General features: G+C 40.2%; 1 protein-coding gene across 3 annotated transcripts in view; it reads right to left on the bottom strand.

The window, feature by feature from the left end:
* Positions 1–613: 613 nt before the first annotated feature.
* Positions 614–21052, bottom strand: part of KBTBD2 (kelch repeat and BTB domain containing 2) — a 34429-nt gene continuing 13990 nt past the window's right edge. For all 3 annotated transcript variants that reach the window (XM_089687247.1, XM_089687240.1, XM_089687236.1), the window contains 3 exons: positions 9897–10377; positions 5624–5789; positions 614–3702 (listed from right to left, as the gene is read on the bottom strand). In XM_089687247.1, coding sequence (XP_089543373.1) covers positions 2170–3702; positions 5624–5789; positions 9897–10066 — 1869 coding nt within the window. In that variant the 5' untranslated portion in view covers positions 10067–10377 and the 3' untranslated portion in view covers positions 614–2169. The remainder of the gene's footprint in view (positions 3703–5623; positions 5790–9896; positions 10378–21052) is intronic.

Genomic DNA, 21052 nt, shown 5'->3' with positions numbered 1-21052 from the left:
AGAGGTCAGAGTCTAAGATTACACCCTGGCATGGGTGGAGGAACCAATGGTTGTGCTGTTAATCTCAATGGTAAATTCATTGGGGGGCAGGGGGAATCATGAAGGAGGAAATATTATAAGCTCAGTTTTAGAAAGACTGAGTTTGAGAAAGTGGTGCAACATCCATACGGATATGTCCGTCAGTAAATTTATGATATGTGAGGAGACGGAGAGTAGACAGATGGATCTGGGTGGCGGTGGCACAGAGGTGGTACTGGAAACCATGGGAGGTTATCAACTGGTCCTGGAAAAAGGTATGGAGAGAGAATAGGAGGGGTCCAAGGACAGAGCCTTGGGGTACCCCAACAGAAACTGGGGATTTTATTTAATATTAGAGGTTCATTGCTGAAATAGTTCAGCGAACATTTTATTACAGTATTTTTTTTTACCATATCAATATGTGTACTGGATAACGGGCAATCAACTTTGATTTTACATAATACATAGGTAAGTAGTTGTGGTACACAAAATACTTCATTTCTAAACAAATATGACCAAATACAATTCAGACCATTGAAAGAAAAAAAAAAGTCTTCAAAAATAATTGAGTTACAGTAAAATGCATAACACATCATTAATTTTAATTTGCTTTTTAATAAATTAATTTCATTCAAAATACAGTGCCAAAACATAATGCAGCTGAACATGCTAGTAGGGTTTGTCATGAAGCACCTGTGCTCATGTTAAGTTGGCGACAGTGCCCCTCTACTGCTAGTGGTTCCTGGGATTGATAGTAATGCCAGAGCAGCACAAGATATCTGCTCTCTCATGCACTAGAGTGCCAAGGTATTTATTCCTGAACAGTTCTTTTCCCTTCCCCAGAAAAAAAAATAAAAATATATATATAGGGTATACCAATACACAATCACACTACAGTAAATGCTTGTTAAGTTAAAATGAAATAAGACCTGGTAATTCAACAATAACAATGTACAAGTCAGGGAAGGGAAAGAAAAATAAAATCAGCAGCAGGGTTTTTGTGAGTGAGCAGACACCACTATTATAGAAGGTGAATGCTCTATCTATTTAATCCCTTCACTGTAAGGCAGCAGTAAAGGGTTAAAGCTCCACAGGGACCCGTACTACGAGGGGCTGGCAAATACGTTGGATGCCCAGTTACGCCAGAATGAACGTTACAAGGCCATACTGGAAGACCTGTATTCTACAACAGAATGGTACAGGTTTTTGTTTTATTTATTTTTTTAAGAGAAACACATGCTCCTTGTACAGCTTGACTGAACCCGCAGTCATTGTATTGACCTGTGTTATCAAATGAGATACTACATTTCCCGCAACGGGAAAGATATAGTTTAGCAAAAAATATATATATATATATAATATAGATTACATGTTAAAGTGGGACTTTGGTGATACATCACTTTGTAAAAAATAAAACCTGCAGGTTGTCTGCATATTTCCTCTACCGCTTCCAAGTCAAGCTTGCTGTGGGTCGCTTGAAAAACACATGGTTTTTGTTTATTTTCAGCACTTAAAGAATCCAAGGCTTGAGATATGTTTTCTGGAGATGATATCACACAACAAAGATTACGCCTCTTTTAGGAGTATATAGTATGCAAAAGAAAAGCTATTTATACAGTAGTATATATGAAGAGACAATCTTGAAGTTTAGAAAAAGTAAAAGTCTCTTAAGTAAACACTTTATCCCTGGAGATACACATAGTAGAATCAGGTCACACTGCATGTTTGTATGTATAATCCAGCACATCAATTGGATTGTTAAGGAAAAGGAATATAGATAATGGAAGATTTCCCAACAAAGCATCTATATTTACAGTCCCAAGAATAGCTTTTGGGTCACAAATTTTTTTTTCCCTCCAATATGTGAATGGGGAAGGGGGGCATCACAGGGATACAAATGAATTGCTCTTGGTAAACCAGATGCTAAGGCTAGCATAATGAACAGTTTTCCATTAGCTTGTCAATTATTCCTGATAATGGAAGCATATCCTTATATAAATGCATTATAGATTACAAATGTTAAGCAGGGCATAAAAATAAAAAAGTTTGAAAAAAGTAAGCGGTGCAAACATATTTCTCAGCCCACTTCCATAACAGAATAGTTCATTGAGGAAACAGGAGATCCATGCATACATGTAGACTTGCAGCCAGCTATACAGGGGGTAATGTAGCCATGTTTCCATCAAGCTCAAAGTCATCTGCACCATCTTGTGAGAAAACATGCGTTAGAGGTTTCCAAGGAGATACTTCTAGACATGAAGGGTATAACTTCCCAACAGTGCACCGGAACTCTTTCCCCAAATCCCAAAGGACACGCTCTGATATCTGCTGCCGCAGAAACCACTGGTCCAGGTCCATATCATACTGATAGATGGCATATTTTGCCTTTTCATTCATATGTGTCTCTCTGATAAAGACGCATAAGGAACTGGATATGACCACTGCTCGAACACAGGGATCAGCAAAGCGTTTGGCGGGTATACTGGCTGCCATATACCATTCATTCTTATGAACATCATATATTTCAACAGCTACGGAAGAACCATCCAAAGTGTTGGATGGGAGCCACACGCCTGAATTGTTGTCTGTTTGCAGACCTCCGAGGTAGAAGATTTTGCCATCAAAGGCTGCAGCAGAAGCAAAGCATCTACTAGTTTGTCTCTTAGCTACTTCTACCCAGATACCAGACCGTGGAATGTAGCAGTAGGTTAGGTTATAGGCCATGACATAAATGCAATCGTTGACGACTACTGCAACACTCCATGAAAATGCACATGGCAGAGGGCTCATCAAAGTCCACTCATCCTTCTCACAGTCGTATCTTTCCACTGTTCTTCTGTTCTGTTCACCACCTACGCTATCTCCACCAATTGCATAGATGTAGCCGTCACACCATACCAAAGAAGGCTTAACGCGAACGCATAACATGGGTGTCTTTGGAATCCAGGTATTCTGCTGTGCATCAAACCAGTAGAAACTATTCACAGCCCTGAAAGTAGCCTGCAGTTTGCCAGGCTTGCTGTGATTGCTTTTGGTTGTTTTTACAGGGACCTGTCCTCCAGCAATAAAAATATCATTATCAGGAGTCACCACAGTTCCAATTTTATGTAGCTCAGAGGGTGGGTTGCAAATCTTGTAAACTTTCTCTGCCTGAGGACTGTAACAGATGGTGGAATAACAACCAGGATTTTCAAGAGCAGCTTCTATTATGATGATCATCTCTTCTTTTGTCATGCCAAGCCTTGGTTTAAAAAATCTCGGCATGGATTTGTAAAGTCCTTGCACTACTACAGACTTATCATTTGGTGGCAAACCTTGGAACCACTCACGCTGAACGACCTCTGAAAGAGCATCAATGCGCAGGTGGCTTAAAACAGTGGACAAGTACTGCGAGCGAGACACAGTGTTGTACTCTAACCAAGACATTGCAGCTTCTCTCACAGTCTCCTCTTTTTCCACATTTAGATTGTCACTACTCACAAGGTCTATCAAAAGATCTCTAGATAGCTGCATGAAAGCATCCTGGCGGTACACTGTGGTAAACTTGTGCTCCACCATTCTTTTGGCGCACTGCTTCAATTCTTCACAGCTGAACAAGTCAGCAAAACTCATTAGCCGGACACAGTTTTTGGCATTGATTTTCTTAATTAAATATTCCCTACAGAGCTGCAACACATCTTCCACCTGTGAATAGAAAAAAAGAAAACAAACCATAATTTTTAAATATAAAAGTGATATTAAAAAGGCTTTTTTTTTTAAAACTAACATGTTATACTTACCTGCTCTGTGCAATGGATCTGCACAGAGCAGCCATGATCCTTCTCTTCTTGGGTCCACTGCTGGTGCTTCTGGCTAATCCCCTCTGAGCAGTACCCACATAGCAAGCCATTTGATATGGGGGCACTGGTGAGTGCTTGATCCTGAGCCCCGCTCAGCAGCCACAAGACAGAGTGCAGCTTGGCCCCACCCCCTACTCACTGGCTGTGACTGACAGCAGCGCAAGCCAATGGCTTCCGCTGCTGTGTCTGAGCCAATGAGGAGACAGAGATCCGGGGGAGCCGCTGCTCTCCTGCATATAGCTGGACCAAGATCGGGCTCAGGTGAGTATTAGGAGGGCTGGGAGGGGCTACACAAAAGGTTTTTTTTTTAACCTTCAGCCTTTACAACTACTTTAACCACTTCCAGTCCGGACACTTTTATCCCCTTCCTGTCCAGGCAAATTTTCAGCTTTCTGTGCTATCACACTTTAAATGACAATTGCGTGGTCATGCAACACTGTACCCATATAAATTTATCATTTTTTTGAGACAGATAAAGCTTTATTTTGGTGGTATTTATTCACCACTAGGATTTTAATTTTTTTTTGCTATGTAAATTAAAAAGTCCAAAAATTTTGAAAAAGCGCATTTTTTCTTATACAATTTTGCAAATAAATAGTATTTCATCATAAATCTTGGCCAAAACGTAATCCGTTATTTTTTTAGTAAAAACAATAACCCAAATTAGTTTATAACCAAAAATTATAATTTTTAAACATCTTTTTTTTTACTTTTTTTTTTTTTTTTTACCTACTGTCACCCTAGCAGTACAGTGTCACCATACTACTTGTGGGGGGTGGGTGATGAAGATTTCTTTTTTTTTTTTTTTTTTTTAACACTGATTTCTTTTACACGCATAAAGGATGTAAAAGCAATCCGTTTTCCTTCTCTCTAGCTGCATTCTTGCAGCCATTGAGAACTACTGAGTGAACTGTGATTGGTCACAGCTTGTCACATGGTACAAGGCTCTTGTGAATAGCCTTGTACCATGTGACCTCTGATCATTCACAGATTTCACACGTAGTAAGCAAGTGACATCTTGCTTACTACGCTGCATGTGATCACTGATTGGCCAATCAGTGATCACATGATCGGGACCTCGCACAGAGGTCCCGTCCGACAATCGGTGTTCCACTGTGTCCGGAGGACACAGCAGGCACCGGATCGCGGTGCTGCACGCTCCCAGGGAGTGCGCACAACCAGGGTGCAGGGAGGCCACCCGACCCTGCACTGTGATCGTCCGACCGTTTATATACAACGGCTGGACGGGAGGTGGTTAATAAATTCCCCTTGTTGTATGCTTACCATTAACCCGGTCAACAGATTTTTCATAATGTCCAGCTCTTCCTGTAAAGCACTAACCTTTATTAGGCAGGGAGATCACTCTGCTACTTTCTGTAATGCCACTACTGCTTCCTTGGTCAGCTTACTTTCCCTTTGACAAAAAGGTAACAGCCTGTGTTGACGGGCTTTTGTTTATTTTAAACAGGCTCAAAGCCCATCAACTCAGTCCATTATGATACAGATCCAGTGACTGGAGGTAGAGAGATGACATAAGTCACAAAGCTGAGCCAGGAAGACGACATTGAGGAACCAGGTAAAAAGTGGTCACCTGTCTGGCTGTGCAATGTGCAAGAGATATCAGATGAGGATTACAAACACTTCAGCAGGTAAAAAGTAAAATGTGTGTATTACAAAAATGTCCCCAAAGATTCACTTAGAAACTTTTTTTTAACATGATTTACACGCTATGCAATTGTTAAATTAAATAGAGTACATTACATTACCTGTAAAAAACATGCGGTTTCGTAGAGCTGTTCAACAGTGCTTTCATTTATTGCCAAGTTACCCGTGTATGCATATGTGATAATGATCTGCAAAGAAGCTGCATCCACATTTCTCAGATGGACATGTGTTTGTTTACTTTCACTAAGCCCACTCATAAACATTGCCCTGCAAAAGAATGAACAAAAGTTAAAAAAAAAAAAAAAACACACAATAGATAGATAGATCAGATTCCATACAAGCAAAGAACACATGAATGCCACAGTCAACTCACATTCTACAGCTTGCCTCAAAGTGGTAGTGCAACACAAAAGGAAGCAAAGAAATGGTTCAGAAAGTGCTCTATCAAAAAAATTCCAATCAGTGTGGAGGTCATCCCCATGTGACAAAAGAAGTTGACCATTTGAACAACTTCTGCTGAAGGGATATGTTGGAAAATATTCCTGCAGGCAATCAGCTGCAGCCTCTGTCAGAATGCAATGTCCCAGCAGGGAAGATTTCTTCATCTACCTTGATTGTGTGGATGTAGGAATTGGTGTTTTTTCATTCAGTCTGCTGGCAGTATGAAAACTAAACACGCATATGGCCAGCTTCAGTATTGGGTTATTTGGTTCACAACACTTTTTGTATGGTGGGCATCAGTAATCACTGTTGTTTACAAGTCCTACTACTGCTAAAATGAATTGTTTTCATATTCACCTGTCAGAACTAAAGATGTATGTTTTTAGACAACTACCTGTGTATGGTCACATGCTGAAATTCATAGCCGTCATCTACACCTGGATAATCATCTAGCAAGAAGATACATACATACAAGGGATGCATGTGCACAGGTATTTGGCCCTTGTGAATATACTTTGGACCCACCTAGAGAAGGACTGGACACTGGCAAACAAAAAAATTAGAGGCCAGTCCAGGACAACCCCTCCTATTACCAACATACCTCAGTTTTGTAGCAATCATTACCAAGAGCATGATCATAAACTCAGATGGGTGGGACCTGTGTTTAATGGACTGCATGAAAAGGTGGAAAACAAAATCCCATTACTTTCTTGCCCATTGCGGGACATAGGAGATCAAATACTGTTGCTACATCCAGAACCAGTTCAACTGAGGGATGGGCAACAGCAAAACAATTGCCAACAGGCCCAAAGTGAACATAAACTGGGAACTGCATGAAGTTCGAGAGCTGTTTAAAAGGACCAACACCTGAAGCCTACACCAGATGAGAAAGCCAAACTCCGTACTTGGCAAGAAGAGGGCAAGACCAGGTGGTAACAACACAAATAATCAAGCCTAATAATACACAACCAAGAACATTCCACACTAGTGTGGAGATCCAGTGTACAGGGAACCCTAAACAAAAGGCCATAGCATGGTCTCTGTGATCCAAAGAGGGAATCAAACAGAACAACTTCCCAACAGGGAAGGAAAAGGCTAAGTGCAAACGACATCAAGAACTGGAATAGGCCAGAGGAATTGAAAAACTGCATCCTGGAAAAGGAAGACCAGAGTCTAGACTCTAAGCCTCAGCTCACCTAACCCCTGGGACCAAAGGAGTATAGGGGTGCATGACTAACAGAACCACCAGACAAGAAATCCATCTTGCCAGAGCAAGGACTGCCCAGTATGAATACAGAGAATGCAGATTCAGTGGTAACGCCAAGGAGTCAATGATGGTCCCTGTACTCTCTTGAAAAAGCCAAAGTTGGATCCCTTAAAGTCAGCATCGTCAATATGGAAGGTACATTGGAGTAGGCAGGGGACAGCAGGTATATCCCCTTACCAAAGAACACAAAGAAATACAGGTTTGATAGAGCTAAGAACTAAGATCAACATCCATTATGTTGGAGACTTACAGAGTCAGAGGTCTAGGTGCTCTGAAGCATTAGGATTCGGGGAGAAACAGACAGACAATCTTATTAGGATAAGAAAGAATACTTACCTAGGTAAACCAAAAACAGGAGTCATTAGGGCACTAGTTACTACCAGAAAATACCTGCATCAGGACGCTATCTTGTTCAGCATGCAAATAACCCAGAGAATTAAGGGTACTCTTCTGATGCCTCCATCCAGCAACTTCCATGGCATATGAATCGCTCCCCAAAGACCAGCAATCACTAGTTGAAAGGAACCATTCAATGACAGGATCTTCCCAAAAGTGGAAATGGGAGTATTTACCAGCCTGCGAACTGGAAGGGTGGTTAATCAGGCTAGCGACTACCTGATTGTCACAGACAGACTAGTTTGAGGAACTAAATCCCTAAAGTAGAGGGGAGGGCCCAGTTAGTTCTACAGGAGAAAGGAGAAAAGGGTACCTCCTTTAAAGTAATATTAAGGACTTTTGTAGGCTAGAAGAGACTATGGCTCTTGCAGCTGCCTGTGTCTCAAGTGAGACCACAAAACAGGGGAAAATGGTGCTGTGGTCGAGACAGCACTGGATCATGAGAGAAGTTAAGAGTTTAGTAATGAGAGACAAGTAGTTTGGAGTTTAACCTATTGCAATGTAAAGAACACAGACTTTAGAACCACTTTTAACCAAGGGAGGGAGGCATTAGGGAAGACTGCTTCTAAAACTGTCAAACTGTCTGCAGGCAAAGAGCAGCTTCATCCACCTAATACAAACATAGTATGATCCAGTTGAATCTTAGAGGCTTGAGGAATATCAAAGAAGAGTTATCCACCAAGATAGACAAAACTCTGTGGAGAGATCAGTTGCTGTATGAGTCTTGCACAATGGGGATGCTATGAGAAGATGCTAAGGCAGACACTGAAGTCAACCCTGAAGAATATTAGGTGTGCAGGAGGTGAGACAGAAAAGTCAGTGTCCTGGTGGGATATTGATCAGCAGTTATATCTCTGATTAAAAAGTCAAATAAAAAAGGACCACAGAGACAGCATTTCTCAAAAGACTAAAATGAATCAGGGGAACCTTAGATGCAGAGTCTGCCTCATAGCATCTTAACCAGAGTGCTCTGCACATATGTATAGACAACAGACCTGTACAAGACAAGCCTAGATGCTTCCAGCAGGCCATCACAGCTGAAGCATAGCACTCCAGACATCTGTTCAATGCACTCTATTAGGAAAGGGTCCACTGCCACAGTGGAGAGATCCCTTTAAAAAAGGGAATTAACCCATTTCACCACAATTTGATTAAGACTAAGGTCAAAGCTGATATAGGTCAAAGAGCAGAGCTTACAAGTGAGAAATGAGTTTTAAAAGCCATTGGCTCCTGCTGCTGTCAGTCAAATACTATGAAGAGGGTGTGCGAGTGTGTGTGAGTGTGTGTTGCACACAGCCCAACTAAGAAGTGCATTTGCATGTGTGCCTTTCAACACACAGCTTACTATGGGGGCTCAGGCAAAAAAAGGAGAAGAGAACGTTGGTGGAAGTCCCCAGAAGAGAAAGTAATGGAGCGCTCTATATAATACCATTTCACAGAGCAGCTAAAGTACAACATGCGTATAATTTTCATTTACAAAAATATCCTTTAGAACAACTGGGTTCGACATGTTTTGCAAACTTCAGGAGAAATATGGAATGGCATACATAGAGACCAGTACTATCAGAATCCATTGTTTAAAACACAGTGAGTGAGCACCCCTTGCATCCTAGACCAAAAAGGCAGATCCACAAGGAATATGGGATCCCCAGATAGTGTGCCTTACACGCTTAGATCACTTGTCATCCACAACGATGCTGAAAAAAAAAAAAAAACCTCATAGTTGAACGCTCAGGTAGGCGAGGTAAATTACACGTGAAGTTGCCACTCCAACATTTAAACCACAAAACAGGATTCCTTAGATACTAATATCTCTGATATCTGCACTCCTTATAGCCATTTCACTACATCCTGTAATGCATTATGGCAATCTTGAAGAGTTCCAGTCCAGGTGTGCCCTCTGCTCACTGGCAGGAGACCGGTCGCATGAACAGGATAAAGCCTGTAGGAAAACAAGCAATAAAGCAAGTATTTGTACTTATTCCTCCTCCCCCCCACCCCCTCCGGTCTGGGACAGCACTGTATGGTACATTTAAAAAACAGCCTGGAGTTGGGCTCTAGGGAGCTGATAACACCTGCAATAGGAGCCACTTGTTTCCTGTTTGGCAACTAGAACATATGACACAAGCATTAAAGAATCATTAATAAGGCCTTAAAAATAATAATGTTGCAGGTTTAAAAAAAAAAAAAAAAAAAGGAAGAAAGGTTTTCTGCTGTACTCTGCAAAATGCAACTTTTAATGTGTATGTAATGTAAAAATTTCCACCCACCTGAAATAAGAGCTGCATGTTGCAAGAACCATTTTGTGACATGGAAATTCAGTGCCCTCAACAATTAATACTATGTCCGTTAGTAGTTGTTGCTCATAGAACAGTTTTAGCTGCTCAAGAAGAGAAACTGCATATTCAGTATTGATCTGCCGTTCGTCCTGGACAGACATGATTGCATTCCATTAATGTATACAGGGATCCAAAGGCAAAGTCAATGATTTATGTTAAGAAAAAAAAAAAAGTTCAATGCTATTGAGGTGTTGGCTCTAAAAATGTAAAAAGCAGGTCCACGTAGTAGCTGCTAAGGCGTCAGCAACACTATTCACAATACGGCCGATAAACACTGATCCAAAATAGTTCAGATGCCATCTTCTAAAGGTCCACGAGTACAATCCAGTGACAGTTTTAAAAGGACTGTATTAAAGAATTAGTTGTATCACAAGTACTTGATGTACAGTTATCCACAACATCTTCCTAGAACCTAGGAGGGGAAAAAATAAATAAATGAAAAAAAAATAGTGACAGTGGATACGGCATTTATATACATGCTGGTTGTTTGAAATATCTACAAGTCAACGTCTGCTTTTGGATAAATTTACTTCTACAAAATCAGAAATGTAAAGCTGAAATGGAGACAGATTACAAAATGACTAACGTAATCCGATATTATAAAAATCTATAGAACTCATTTATAAACACAGGTTAGAATTGTTTAAACAAGCACCAAAACAGATCTTGACAGTCATTGACAGAATCTGTCAAGTGTCTACCACCAAATATTTTGACAGAAGAAAAAAAAAAAACAAAAAAAAAAACAAAAACTGGTAGGTCGCTGGACTAGGAGTGGTTAAAGCAGTAGTAAACTCTCCTCCTCCTATGATGCTTTTTATTTGTGCCATTATACTAAATTCTAACACATTATACATTATAATTTAGCTCCAATAGAATGTTCCTTACTGTGTTTAAGAGGTTTGGAAAATTCATTCCTCCCAGGATTAGCCAGTGCCATCTTAAGTGTTTTTCATGTCCGTAGAAAAAATACTTTCATATAACCATTGCTATAATCTTGCACAATCATTTCTTAGCCAAGCTTCCCTCTAGTTCTGTGGTTGAGAATGTAGTCACGCGGTATTGGAGCACAGTGCCACAGGGAGCAGATATGATGGTTACAGCATACTGCTCAATGGACCGATGGCACAAAGTGTGCTGAGAATCGCAGGAGAGATGCGCATGCACTGGTGACGTCATTACAGAAAACAGGATGGATTACAAGGAAGGTGACATCGGAGTAGAGATTAATAGTGCTTTTAATGCTAATTTATATGTGCCAAAGTGATAGGAGAGGAGTTTACTGCCACTTTAAACCAGGATGATGAATGCAGCTGCAGGCATCATCCTGGTATCGTTTTTTTTTCAGCCAACAGCAGTCGGCTTTCTAGTTCATGTTCTAATTAGCCACTGAATTGCTTTTACAAGCAAGATCCCCCTTTGCCCCTTCTGGTCGCCTTTTACGGCTTTCTCAGGCTCTCCCGTCCTGCCAGGGAACCTGAGAATGCAGCTGGCGGTTCTGCCTGCTGACCATAGAGCTAAATCAGAGACCGGAACAGCTCCCAGTCATCCCTATGGTCTAAGAAACCAAAACTTTGATTTCTCCAGATATAAATGGCGCCATTTTTAAATTGGGTAAGCATCTGATCACACTGATCTTGGTATGATCAGATGCTTTAAGGGCAGAGGAGAAATCTAGAGTCTAATTAGACCTCACATTTCTCAGAAAAGTATTTACTTTCCCTGTGATAACAATAAAAATGATTAAAAAAGGAGAGCATAAAAATAAAAAAATTTGTCCCCCGTGCTCGCAAAAAAAGGCAAACGCACACATTGGTCCCATGGTGGTATGTAAACAACGATTACACCATGCATGTGAGGTATCATCGCGAACGTCAGCTCAAGGGCAGTAATTCTAACACTATACCTCCTGTGTAAATCTATAAAGGCTTTTAAAGCATCGCCCATGGATATTAAAAATTTACATAGTTGTCCTCATTGCATGGGCATGCATTTTAAAGCACGTCATATTTTACCAAACAACTGTGCAATATATTGTGTTTTTGTGCATTAACATTAAAAAGAAATTGCGTAAAAATAAAAAACAAAATACTGCGCAAATACTGTGTAACATAAAAAATTGCATCATCCATTTTATTCTCTAGAGCCTCTGCTTTAAAAAATATATATAAATGTTTGGGGGATCAAAGTAATTTTCAACAAAAATACAGATTTTGTTTTTTTCATGTAAATAAAAAGGGTCAGAAAAGGCTTGGTCTTCAACTGGATAGAAATGTGGGTAATGTGTGGCGGAAGCTTCTAAATATGGGCATAAAATGCCAGTACAGTTCAAACACCCCCCTAATGACCCCTTTTTGAAAAGCAGGCACCCTAAGCCATTTGCTGAGAGGCATGGTGAGTATTTTTCAGATCTCATTTTGGAAACGTTTTTGCAAAAAGAAAGAAAAGGAAAATGTATTTTTCCTTTTTTATTTTTCAAAACCTTGTGACCAAAAAAAAAACCCTCTGCAAAAATACTCACCATGCCTATTATGAAGTTCCTAGAGGTGTCTACTTTCCAAAAAGGTGTCATTTTGGGGTGGAGAGAGTTGGATTATCCTGGATTTCAGAACCTCTGAAACCTGTGATAGGCAGTGAGGAAGGGAAATGAGAAAACTACGCCATTTGAACGCCTGAGGGTGGTCATTGCTTTTCGGGCCTCGTGCGCGACTTGGCTTCCAAAAAAAAGTCTCACATGTGGTAATCCTCATACTCAGGAGAAGCAGCAGAATGTATTTTGAGGTGTAATTCCACATATATCCATGACATGTGCGAGCAATATATCAGTTGACAACTTTGTGTAAAAAAAATTAAATAAATAATTGTTGTTTTGTTTTTTTATAACTTGTGACCAAAAAAAAAAAAAAATATGAATAAAAATTTTCCATGGGCTCCACATGCCTCTCAGCAAATTTCTTGGGGTGTCTACTTTCCAAAAAGATGTCATTTGGGGTTTTGTTGTACTGCCTTGGCATTTTAGCACTTCAAGGCAGTCAGAAAGTAAAAGCTGTGTAAATTCCAGTATATGTACCTATTTGTAGACATAATAACTTTGACACAAACCAATTCACACTTGTTGGGTTTTTTTTTTTTTTTTTTTAACCAAGCAGAATACGTTTTGGCCTACATTTATGAAGAAATCTGAGTTGATTGGATATTTGTTATAACAAAGTAGAAAATAACTTTTTTCTTTAAAATTTCTCATTTATATTGTTTGGAAAAAAAAAAAAAAAAAAAAAAAAAAAAAAAAGATATAAATTTTTTTTTGGTTACAGCATTACATGACCGTGCAATTACCACTTGAAATAGCGCTGTGCCAAATAGCAAAAAATGCCCTGGTCAGGAAAGGAGTAAAACCTTCTGGGGCTGAAGTGGTTAACAAAAAAAAAAAAAAAGTAGAGATGGGCTGATTTCCCCTTGGGTGTAGGAAACATGGCATTCTCAGCATCCTCTCAGATATATGTACAATCCATGTCAATTCATTGCAATTATAAGCTAGATCTATACAGAATAGACATCTTAGGATCTCAGGGATGCCTTATATATGATAAAAGCTGAAAGCTCACAGTCTGCATGTGACTGCAGAGAAAATCTAACTTGGCAGAAATGGAAAAGTGGAAAGTTTATAGTTTACATCCTTTTGATTTAATGAATATTAGGTGATTGCATTTATCCTTTGAAGAGACAGTTCCTTTAAAGAAGAATAACAGGTATGGATATTTTTTATATAGTTTAATTGGTCCAGCTTGGACCCAGAGGTGCTGCATGTGTCTACATAGTTTTCAGTACCCTCTGCTTTGCTCAAATGCAAGGATGCTCTGCTATGCTCCTTGACCACCCCCTGCATATTCCTATGGGACAGCAAGGCAAGCTATCATAGCAATGGGCCAATGGGGTGAAGTAGGGGACATCACTATTCCAGGCAATGCTGGCACATTGCATGCGTGAACAGGCCATTGCTTAAGGAAGAGGTAGCAAAGCTAATTCAGGTACAGTACAGGGCTTCACTTAATACCAGTCAGCAGCTTTAGTTTCATATAAGCGGACAGTCTCTTTAAGATGAATTACCTAGATAACTACAGTATCAAGTGTTATAACTAGTGGTGCACCGAAATGAAAATTCTGCTGCCGAAACAGATACCAAAAATTTAGAATGCATGTGGCCGAAAACCGAACCAAAAACGTCTGCGTATGTGAGGAGGCTCCAATTTGTTTTGTTTTTTTCTACTTTCATGTATATTTTTATCTTATGACTTTATTGCTATCAAATAACAGACCAATGCAGGAGAGGAGCAGTGTATACAGAGAGGCTCCCTCACAGGCTGTCACTATGTCAATGCCTGTTTTTAAATGCAAATGCCAGCTTTTTTTTTTTCACTATAGTTCACAGAATTAGCGGTCACTTTCCCCAGAGCTAAAGGAAACTTTTGTTTCTTTTATCTCGGAAATAAACTAAAAAGAAACTTTGTTTCTTTTAGCTGGGGGCAAAGTGACAGCTAATTCTGTGAACTATAGTGAGGAAAAAAAAAAAAGCCGGTAATTTCATTTAAAAACCAGCACTGACATATAGGGATTTATTTACTAAAGCTGGAGAGTCCAAAATCAGACTCCCTTCTGCATAGAAACCAATCAGCTTCCAGGTTTCATTGCCAAAGCTTCATTGAACAAGCTGAGATTAGAAGCTGATTGGTTTCTATGCAGAAGGGAGTCTGATTTTGGACTCTCCAGCTTTAGTAAATAAACCCCATAGTGACAGCCGGTCACTGTATACACTGGTCCTCTCCTGCCTCTCTCAGCCCCCCTCATCTGCAGTACACACAGTCCCCTGTATTGGCTACATTTTTCCTATCTGCAAAATGCCGATAGGGCTATTTTTGGCCGATATGTTTCGGTGGCCGAAATTCCAGTGCATTCTAGTTATATCATTTGAGAGCATATGGCTAGCCATTTGCTGGCTTTTAGAAAAATATATGGATACACAGGCAGGTGCCACTTCTTTAGTCTTAAAGATATGGGGGTTCATGCAGGGTGCATAAGCTATAGCAAATGTGAAATGTGTGGTGTTCAACTTACTCGACAATTTTCAAATCTATTTTTAATGTGATAAAAAGAAAGAAAATTTAGCTTTATAAATACATCCCAGATACAGCAATCACTTAATTTACATTCAGTAAATACAAAGTTAGATCGGATACTAAAATTACAACACAAAAATAATGACCTGATTCTAAAACTTGCTTGATCACTCACGCCATTTAAAGCAGAGTTGTGGCTCCAAATGGTATAAACCCTGACACATGACACCATCTTTGTATAGTATAGACATGGCACAGTGTCCTTAAAAGACCGCATGGATCACACCATCCATCTATAGCATAGACATAGCTCTGTGTCCTTAAACAGCCCCGCACGTCATGCTGCACGAGAGAGATGAAGCTTTTAACAGAATAAAACAATCCATTGAAATGTCAGAGTGGAGATGTAATGCAGAATCTACACACACACACTTACTGCCTGGCTACATTAAAAAAAAAAAAAACGACCACAACACACAAGTATGTGGCTTCATGGGCCCTAGTACCCCTCCCCCTTGCAGCTTTCACCATGTTTTATATGGCTTCTATTTGGTTTCAGTCATTTACAGATAGCATTACATGCATATAATCTACTAATAGGGAAGAAAACTACAAAGAGAAAAATGGGAAAGAGCGATAACACGTGCTGTGGCCTGGATCAAGTGTTCTTCCTTAAAATATCTCTTAATATTTAACTTGGTTACGAAATCAGGCAATATCAAGGGTGTTTCTGCAGTTTTTCCATTTTCCTAAACAGTGCAATCTCCTTCTCTAAAAATGTTGTGACCATTTACCCTGCCAAGCCTCCTGATTATGAGGACATTGGAGATATGGATAAATTGCCTTACCTCCCATCCTAAGGGTTTAGTCACTGCTTTGTGTGACATGGTCATGTCACTGGCTACCCACAGTAATCCATGCATTCCTCTTCCATTCTGGATTTATATGTCCTGTGCATATCTATGGGATTACAGTAGGTGTCACTCTTCAGGTTGTGACGTAATGAAGGATCACCTCTTCTCTACTAACAGTTCCTCAGCCTTAAAACGTTTGCTTTGCTACTTTTCTTCATTCATTACAACCATCCAATATAAAGTTTAAAGCAGCGTTATATACTAAAGCAAATCCTTATTATATTGCAGTTTACCAATTCTTAAATGTGATAGCTGCATTATTTTTTGACTTTCTTTTAATTTCACCTAGTGATCTGGCCAGTAAGTGTTTTTTCAACAGAACAAGCTCTCTTGCAGACAGTTTACAGGGATGAGACAAACCATTTAACACTGGTAGGGGTGCTTACACTGATCAGCTAAATATTCATGTAAAACCTTTATCCTAACAGGACAGGAACGGTTTGTCCGATTTGTCATTATTGGTTCTAAGTCCACGTAAAAAGAACTTTCTCCAAGTTTCTCCAGTTCTTGTAACCAATTTTCAGGATTCCCCTTACTTAATTTGCTCTCACATCAAGCTAGGATGACAAGCTAACAAATTTGATCTTTACTATTGTTGGCAGTAAAAACCCAAAGCCCAAGCCAAAAAGTCAACATTGGAAAAAAAACGCAGTAGAGGAAGGATCAGTGAAACCTTATCAATAAGCAACAAGAACAGGCATAGGGACAACTTTTTGGAATAACTGGGAATAACAATCATGCAAATCCTAGTGTCTGTACAGTTCTTGGCTGGGTTTACAATGTCTGAAATACACTATATTGCCAAACGTATTGGGGGCCCCCTCCAAATCATTAGATTCAGGTGTTCCAATCACCTCCACAGCTGTATAAAATCAAGCATCTAGGCATACAGACTGCTTCTACAAACATTTGTGAAAGAATGGGTGGCTCTCAGGAGCTCAGTAAATTCAAGCATGGTACCGTGATAGGTTGACACTTGTGCAATAAGTCCACCCATGAAATTTCCTTGCTACGAAATATTCCACAGTCAACTGTTAGTGGTATAACAAAGTGGAAGCAACTGGGAAGAACAGCAACTCAGCCACCAAGTGCTAGGGCATGTAAAATGACAGAGCGGGGTCAGCGTATGCTGAAGCGCACAGTGGTCGCCAACTGTCTGCAGAGTCAATAGCTAAAGACCACCAAACTTCATGTGGCCTTTAGATTAGCACAACAGTGCATAGAGAGCTTCATGGAATGGGTTTCCATGGCTGGGCAGCTGCATCCAAAACTTACATCACCAAAAGCAATGCAAAGCATCGGATGCAGTGGTGTAAAGAACGCAGCTACTGGACTCTAGAGTAGTGAAGATGTATTCTCTGGAGTGACCAATCACACTTCTCTGTCTGGCAACCCAATGGACACAAGTGGGTTTGGTGGTTGCCAGGAGAACGGTACTTGCCTGACTGCATTGTGCCAAGTGTAAAGTTTGGTGGAGGGGGATTATGGTGTGGGGTTGTTTTTCAGGGGTTGGGCTTGGTCCCTTCGTTCCAGTGAAGGGAACTCTTAAGGCGTCTCCATACTAAGACATTTTGGACAATTTCATGCTCCCAACTTTGTGGGAACAATTTGGGGATGGCCTCTTCCTGTTCCAACATATCTGCGCACCATTGCACAAAGCAAGGTCCATAAAGACATGGATGAGCAAATTTGGGGTGGAGGAACTTGAATGGCCTACACAAAGTCCTGACCTAAGCCCAACAGAACACCTTTGGGATGAATTAGAGCAGAGACTGCGAGCCAGGCCTTCTCGTCTGACATCAGTACCTGACCTCACAAATGTGCTTCTGATGAATGATGAATGGTCAAACATTCCCATAAACACACTCCTAAAACCTGTGTACAGCCTTCCCAGAAGAGCTGAAGCTGTTATAGGTGCAAAGGGTGAGCCAATTCATTATTGAACTCTATGGACTATGACTGGGATGCCATTAAAGTTCATGTGCGTGTAAAGACAGGCGTCCCATTACTTTTGGCAATATAATGTAAACTAGACCTGCTGTCACCTCTCACCTTAGGATTTGCTATAAAGTTGTAGCAGTCTGATCTTAGGTGTGATCTTGGCCTAAGCAAAGTCTCTATCTTGAGGACAGTCTTTTCATGCTAAAGATGCAGCCTTGCTGAAACCATAGAAATTTTGTACTAACCGTAAAATACTTTTCTTGAAGTCCATTGAGGAACAAAAAAAAAAAAAGTCAGGTTTTACTGCCACCTACAAGAGGAGAAGACCCTGGCAAACAAAAAAGAACTAAGGACAGCCCAGGACAACCCTTCCCACTACTAGCATGCTTCAGTTTTGTAGCAACACAAAAGCATGTGGATAAACCAAATACAGTGGGTTGGGACATACAGCTTGAACTACAGGCAAGCAAGGAACAGAAGCACCTCACGAAGAAAAGGAAGACTGATATGAGAGACGCAATGTCCTGGTTGCGGAGGAAAAAAAACAAAAACAAAACCCTATCATAGGTCAGAAGCAAAAGGGATTCCTTACATTGCAAGGACGTCAAGGTAATGACTGGAAAAAAAGAAAAAAAAAAAACCCCTTCAAAAGAAAAAATTACAGAATTACTATTAAAGGAGTTCAAATGGTGGCTCCAAAGAGCAACAAACTTGCTCCCATAGAGTCATAAAGGGATATATGCAAGGCCTTAGGCAAGGGATTGAGGATCAACACTCTTAACCAAAAAAAAAACAAAAAAAACAACCTGATATAACTGAATACCAAGCTAGGTCAACCTATCAGCAAGAAATGAAGGACATTCTAGAGGTGAAACCCCATGACAGAACTTGCTAGAATACCCTTCCTACCCCCAAGCATTGTAAGAACCATAGATTTAGAGATATTCCCGAGTCACCAAATACAATCTGTTAGAGCCCACAAAGGACATGTCAGAAGCCCCACCTGGCTGGTGAAGTGCATTCATCTGTGTCAACCCAGAGCAAGGAACTACCAGAAAGCCTTCCTTCTCAATTCTGAGAAGCAGATGAGGAAGAAGCACTAGAAGGAAAGGAGACCAAGATCTGAAAGTATATATCCCACCAAGTCAAAAATTCCTGCACCTGGAGATGAACCTGTTCAGAAAAACAGTTGAAACAGAATATCAAGGGGTCCACATCTGGTATCCTCCAACTAACTCACTTGGGTACATGGACCACTACCAGGAAGTACAGATGTAACCAGCTGAAGAAGCCTGTCCACCAGATTTGTATTTGAGATGAACATGACAAGACGAGAATGTGAATGAGAATACCTTAAAAAGGGAAAAAAAAAAAAAAATCAGAATACTGACTAGAATATGACAAACACTAGTGCTTGATTCACTCCTTCCATAAGGCCCTATTATTACGAATGCTAAAGCCAGCAACATCTCTTGTTTTCTTAAGCCATGTAAAGCAGAGTTCTCATTGAAAACCAGATAAAAGGCCTGTTAACTCATATTTGCTAATCCTCAAACAGTCACTGCTTAAAGGAGTATTCTACAACTCATGTTAAAAGACATGCTCATTCCCTTTCCTCCAAAGAAAATGGCAGCATCTATTTGAATATGCAAAAGTTGGTAAATCCATGTTATGAGATCTTGAAACTGTAAAACTGTTCTAAATTTTAACAAATATAGTCACAAATAATGCATAGTTGTCAACATTTCCAAAAAGTTTTTAGGGACGCAGTTTTTTTCTTGTGTGTCCATAAAGCCATTGCAGGCAGAGCATGTAATTTAATACACGTCCATCTAATTCAACCATTAAAAAAGAAATTATATATATAATATATATATATATATATATATATATATATATATATATATATATATATATATACACACACACACACACACACACACACACACACACACACACACACACACACACACATACATACAGTTGATCCAGAGGAAGGCAAAGAAATATAGCTTGATCCACTTTGCTCCAGCAGGGGGAAAAAAAAAAAAAAAAAAAAAAAAAAAAAAAAAAACAACACAACACCTTCCTGATCCCCCAAGAGGCAATTGGATATTCCCTGGATCAACAACCTATAAAGATTAGTATCCAGTTATATTGTGTACAATCAGGAAAGAATCCAGGCCTTTTTTTTTTTTTTTTAAACAATCTGAGCTGGCCAGAACCAGCTCTTGAGGGAGTCTATTTCACATTTTCACAGCTTTTACTGTGAAGACACCTTTCCATATTTGGAGAGTAATCTCTTTTCCTCCAGATGTATTTGTTTAATTACAACAGCAAAGTCTCTGTAACCACTTGCCACCTGCTCACAGTACATTTACTGTGAGCGGGCAGCAGGTGTAGGCTCGGCAACATAAATGTAAGTTGCCGGCTTTCTTTTGGATTTAGGGCATGGCATTCCCTGTTACCTCCAGGAAAGGTGGCTAAAGAAGATTACTGAGAAGTTTGTGCTCCCAATATTGCTATTCTTGTTTTTGGAGCATCCAGTGATCCTAAACCTGTCTGGGACCCCATTAGTGAAATTTCCCCTCACTTTCCTCTTAGGAGGATCCGCAATGTCAGGACATGATTGGGGGCCACAAGTACAAGAAGTGAGGGCAAACCTCGGCATCTGATTGAGGATCTGAATCTCCCACACTACATACATTATCATGAGAGGCTGAGGTCATACAATGGGAGCTTTGTGATCTTAATCAGTCTGTAGGATTCTTCCTCCTAGGAGAAGAAATGTTCTAGAAGAAGCTGGTGTGAGCCCTAAACCTGGGAGAGGACCTGGAGGCAACCTTTACTCTGTGGAGACCGAATAGTCACTGCATACCCTGCCAATCTGGATGGCACTTGTAGTCCCCCATGGCTATACAGCCTTCCTCAGTAACAGGCAGGATCATTTACCCTCTCCCCATCCCATATGAGCCCGCTATCTCCCCTCACCTCCACCCCACATCTTTACTCCTCTGCACAGACCGGCTGAGTTCTCCATTCCAATACTAGATAGAACAGGACCTTACACCATACCGACTTCCAGTTTGCTCTGAAAACCTCTCCCCCAACACTAGGA

Source organism: Staurois parvus, unplaced genomic scaffold (assembly GCF_062004578.1).
Source record: "Staurois parvus isolate SC_StPar_1 unplaced genomic scaffold, SC_StPar_1.0 ptg000020l, whole genome shotgun sequence".
Classification (NCBI taxonomy): domain Eukaryota; kingdom Metazoa; phylum Chordata; class Amphibia; order Anura; family Ranidae; genus Staurois; species Staurois parvus.
This window is presented reverse-complemented; position numbering and strand designations above follow the sequence as displayed.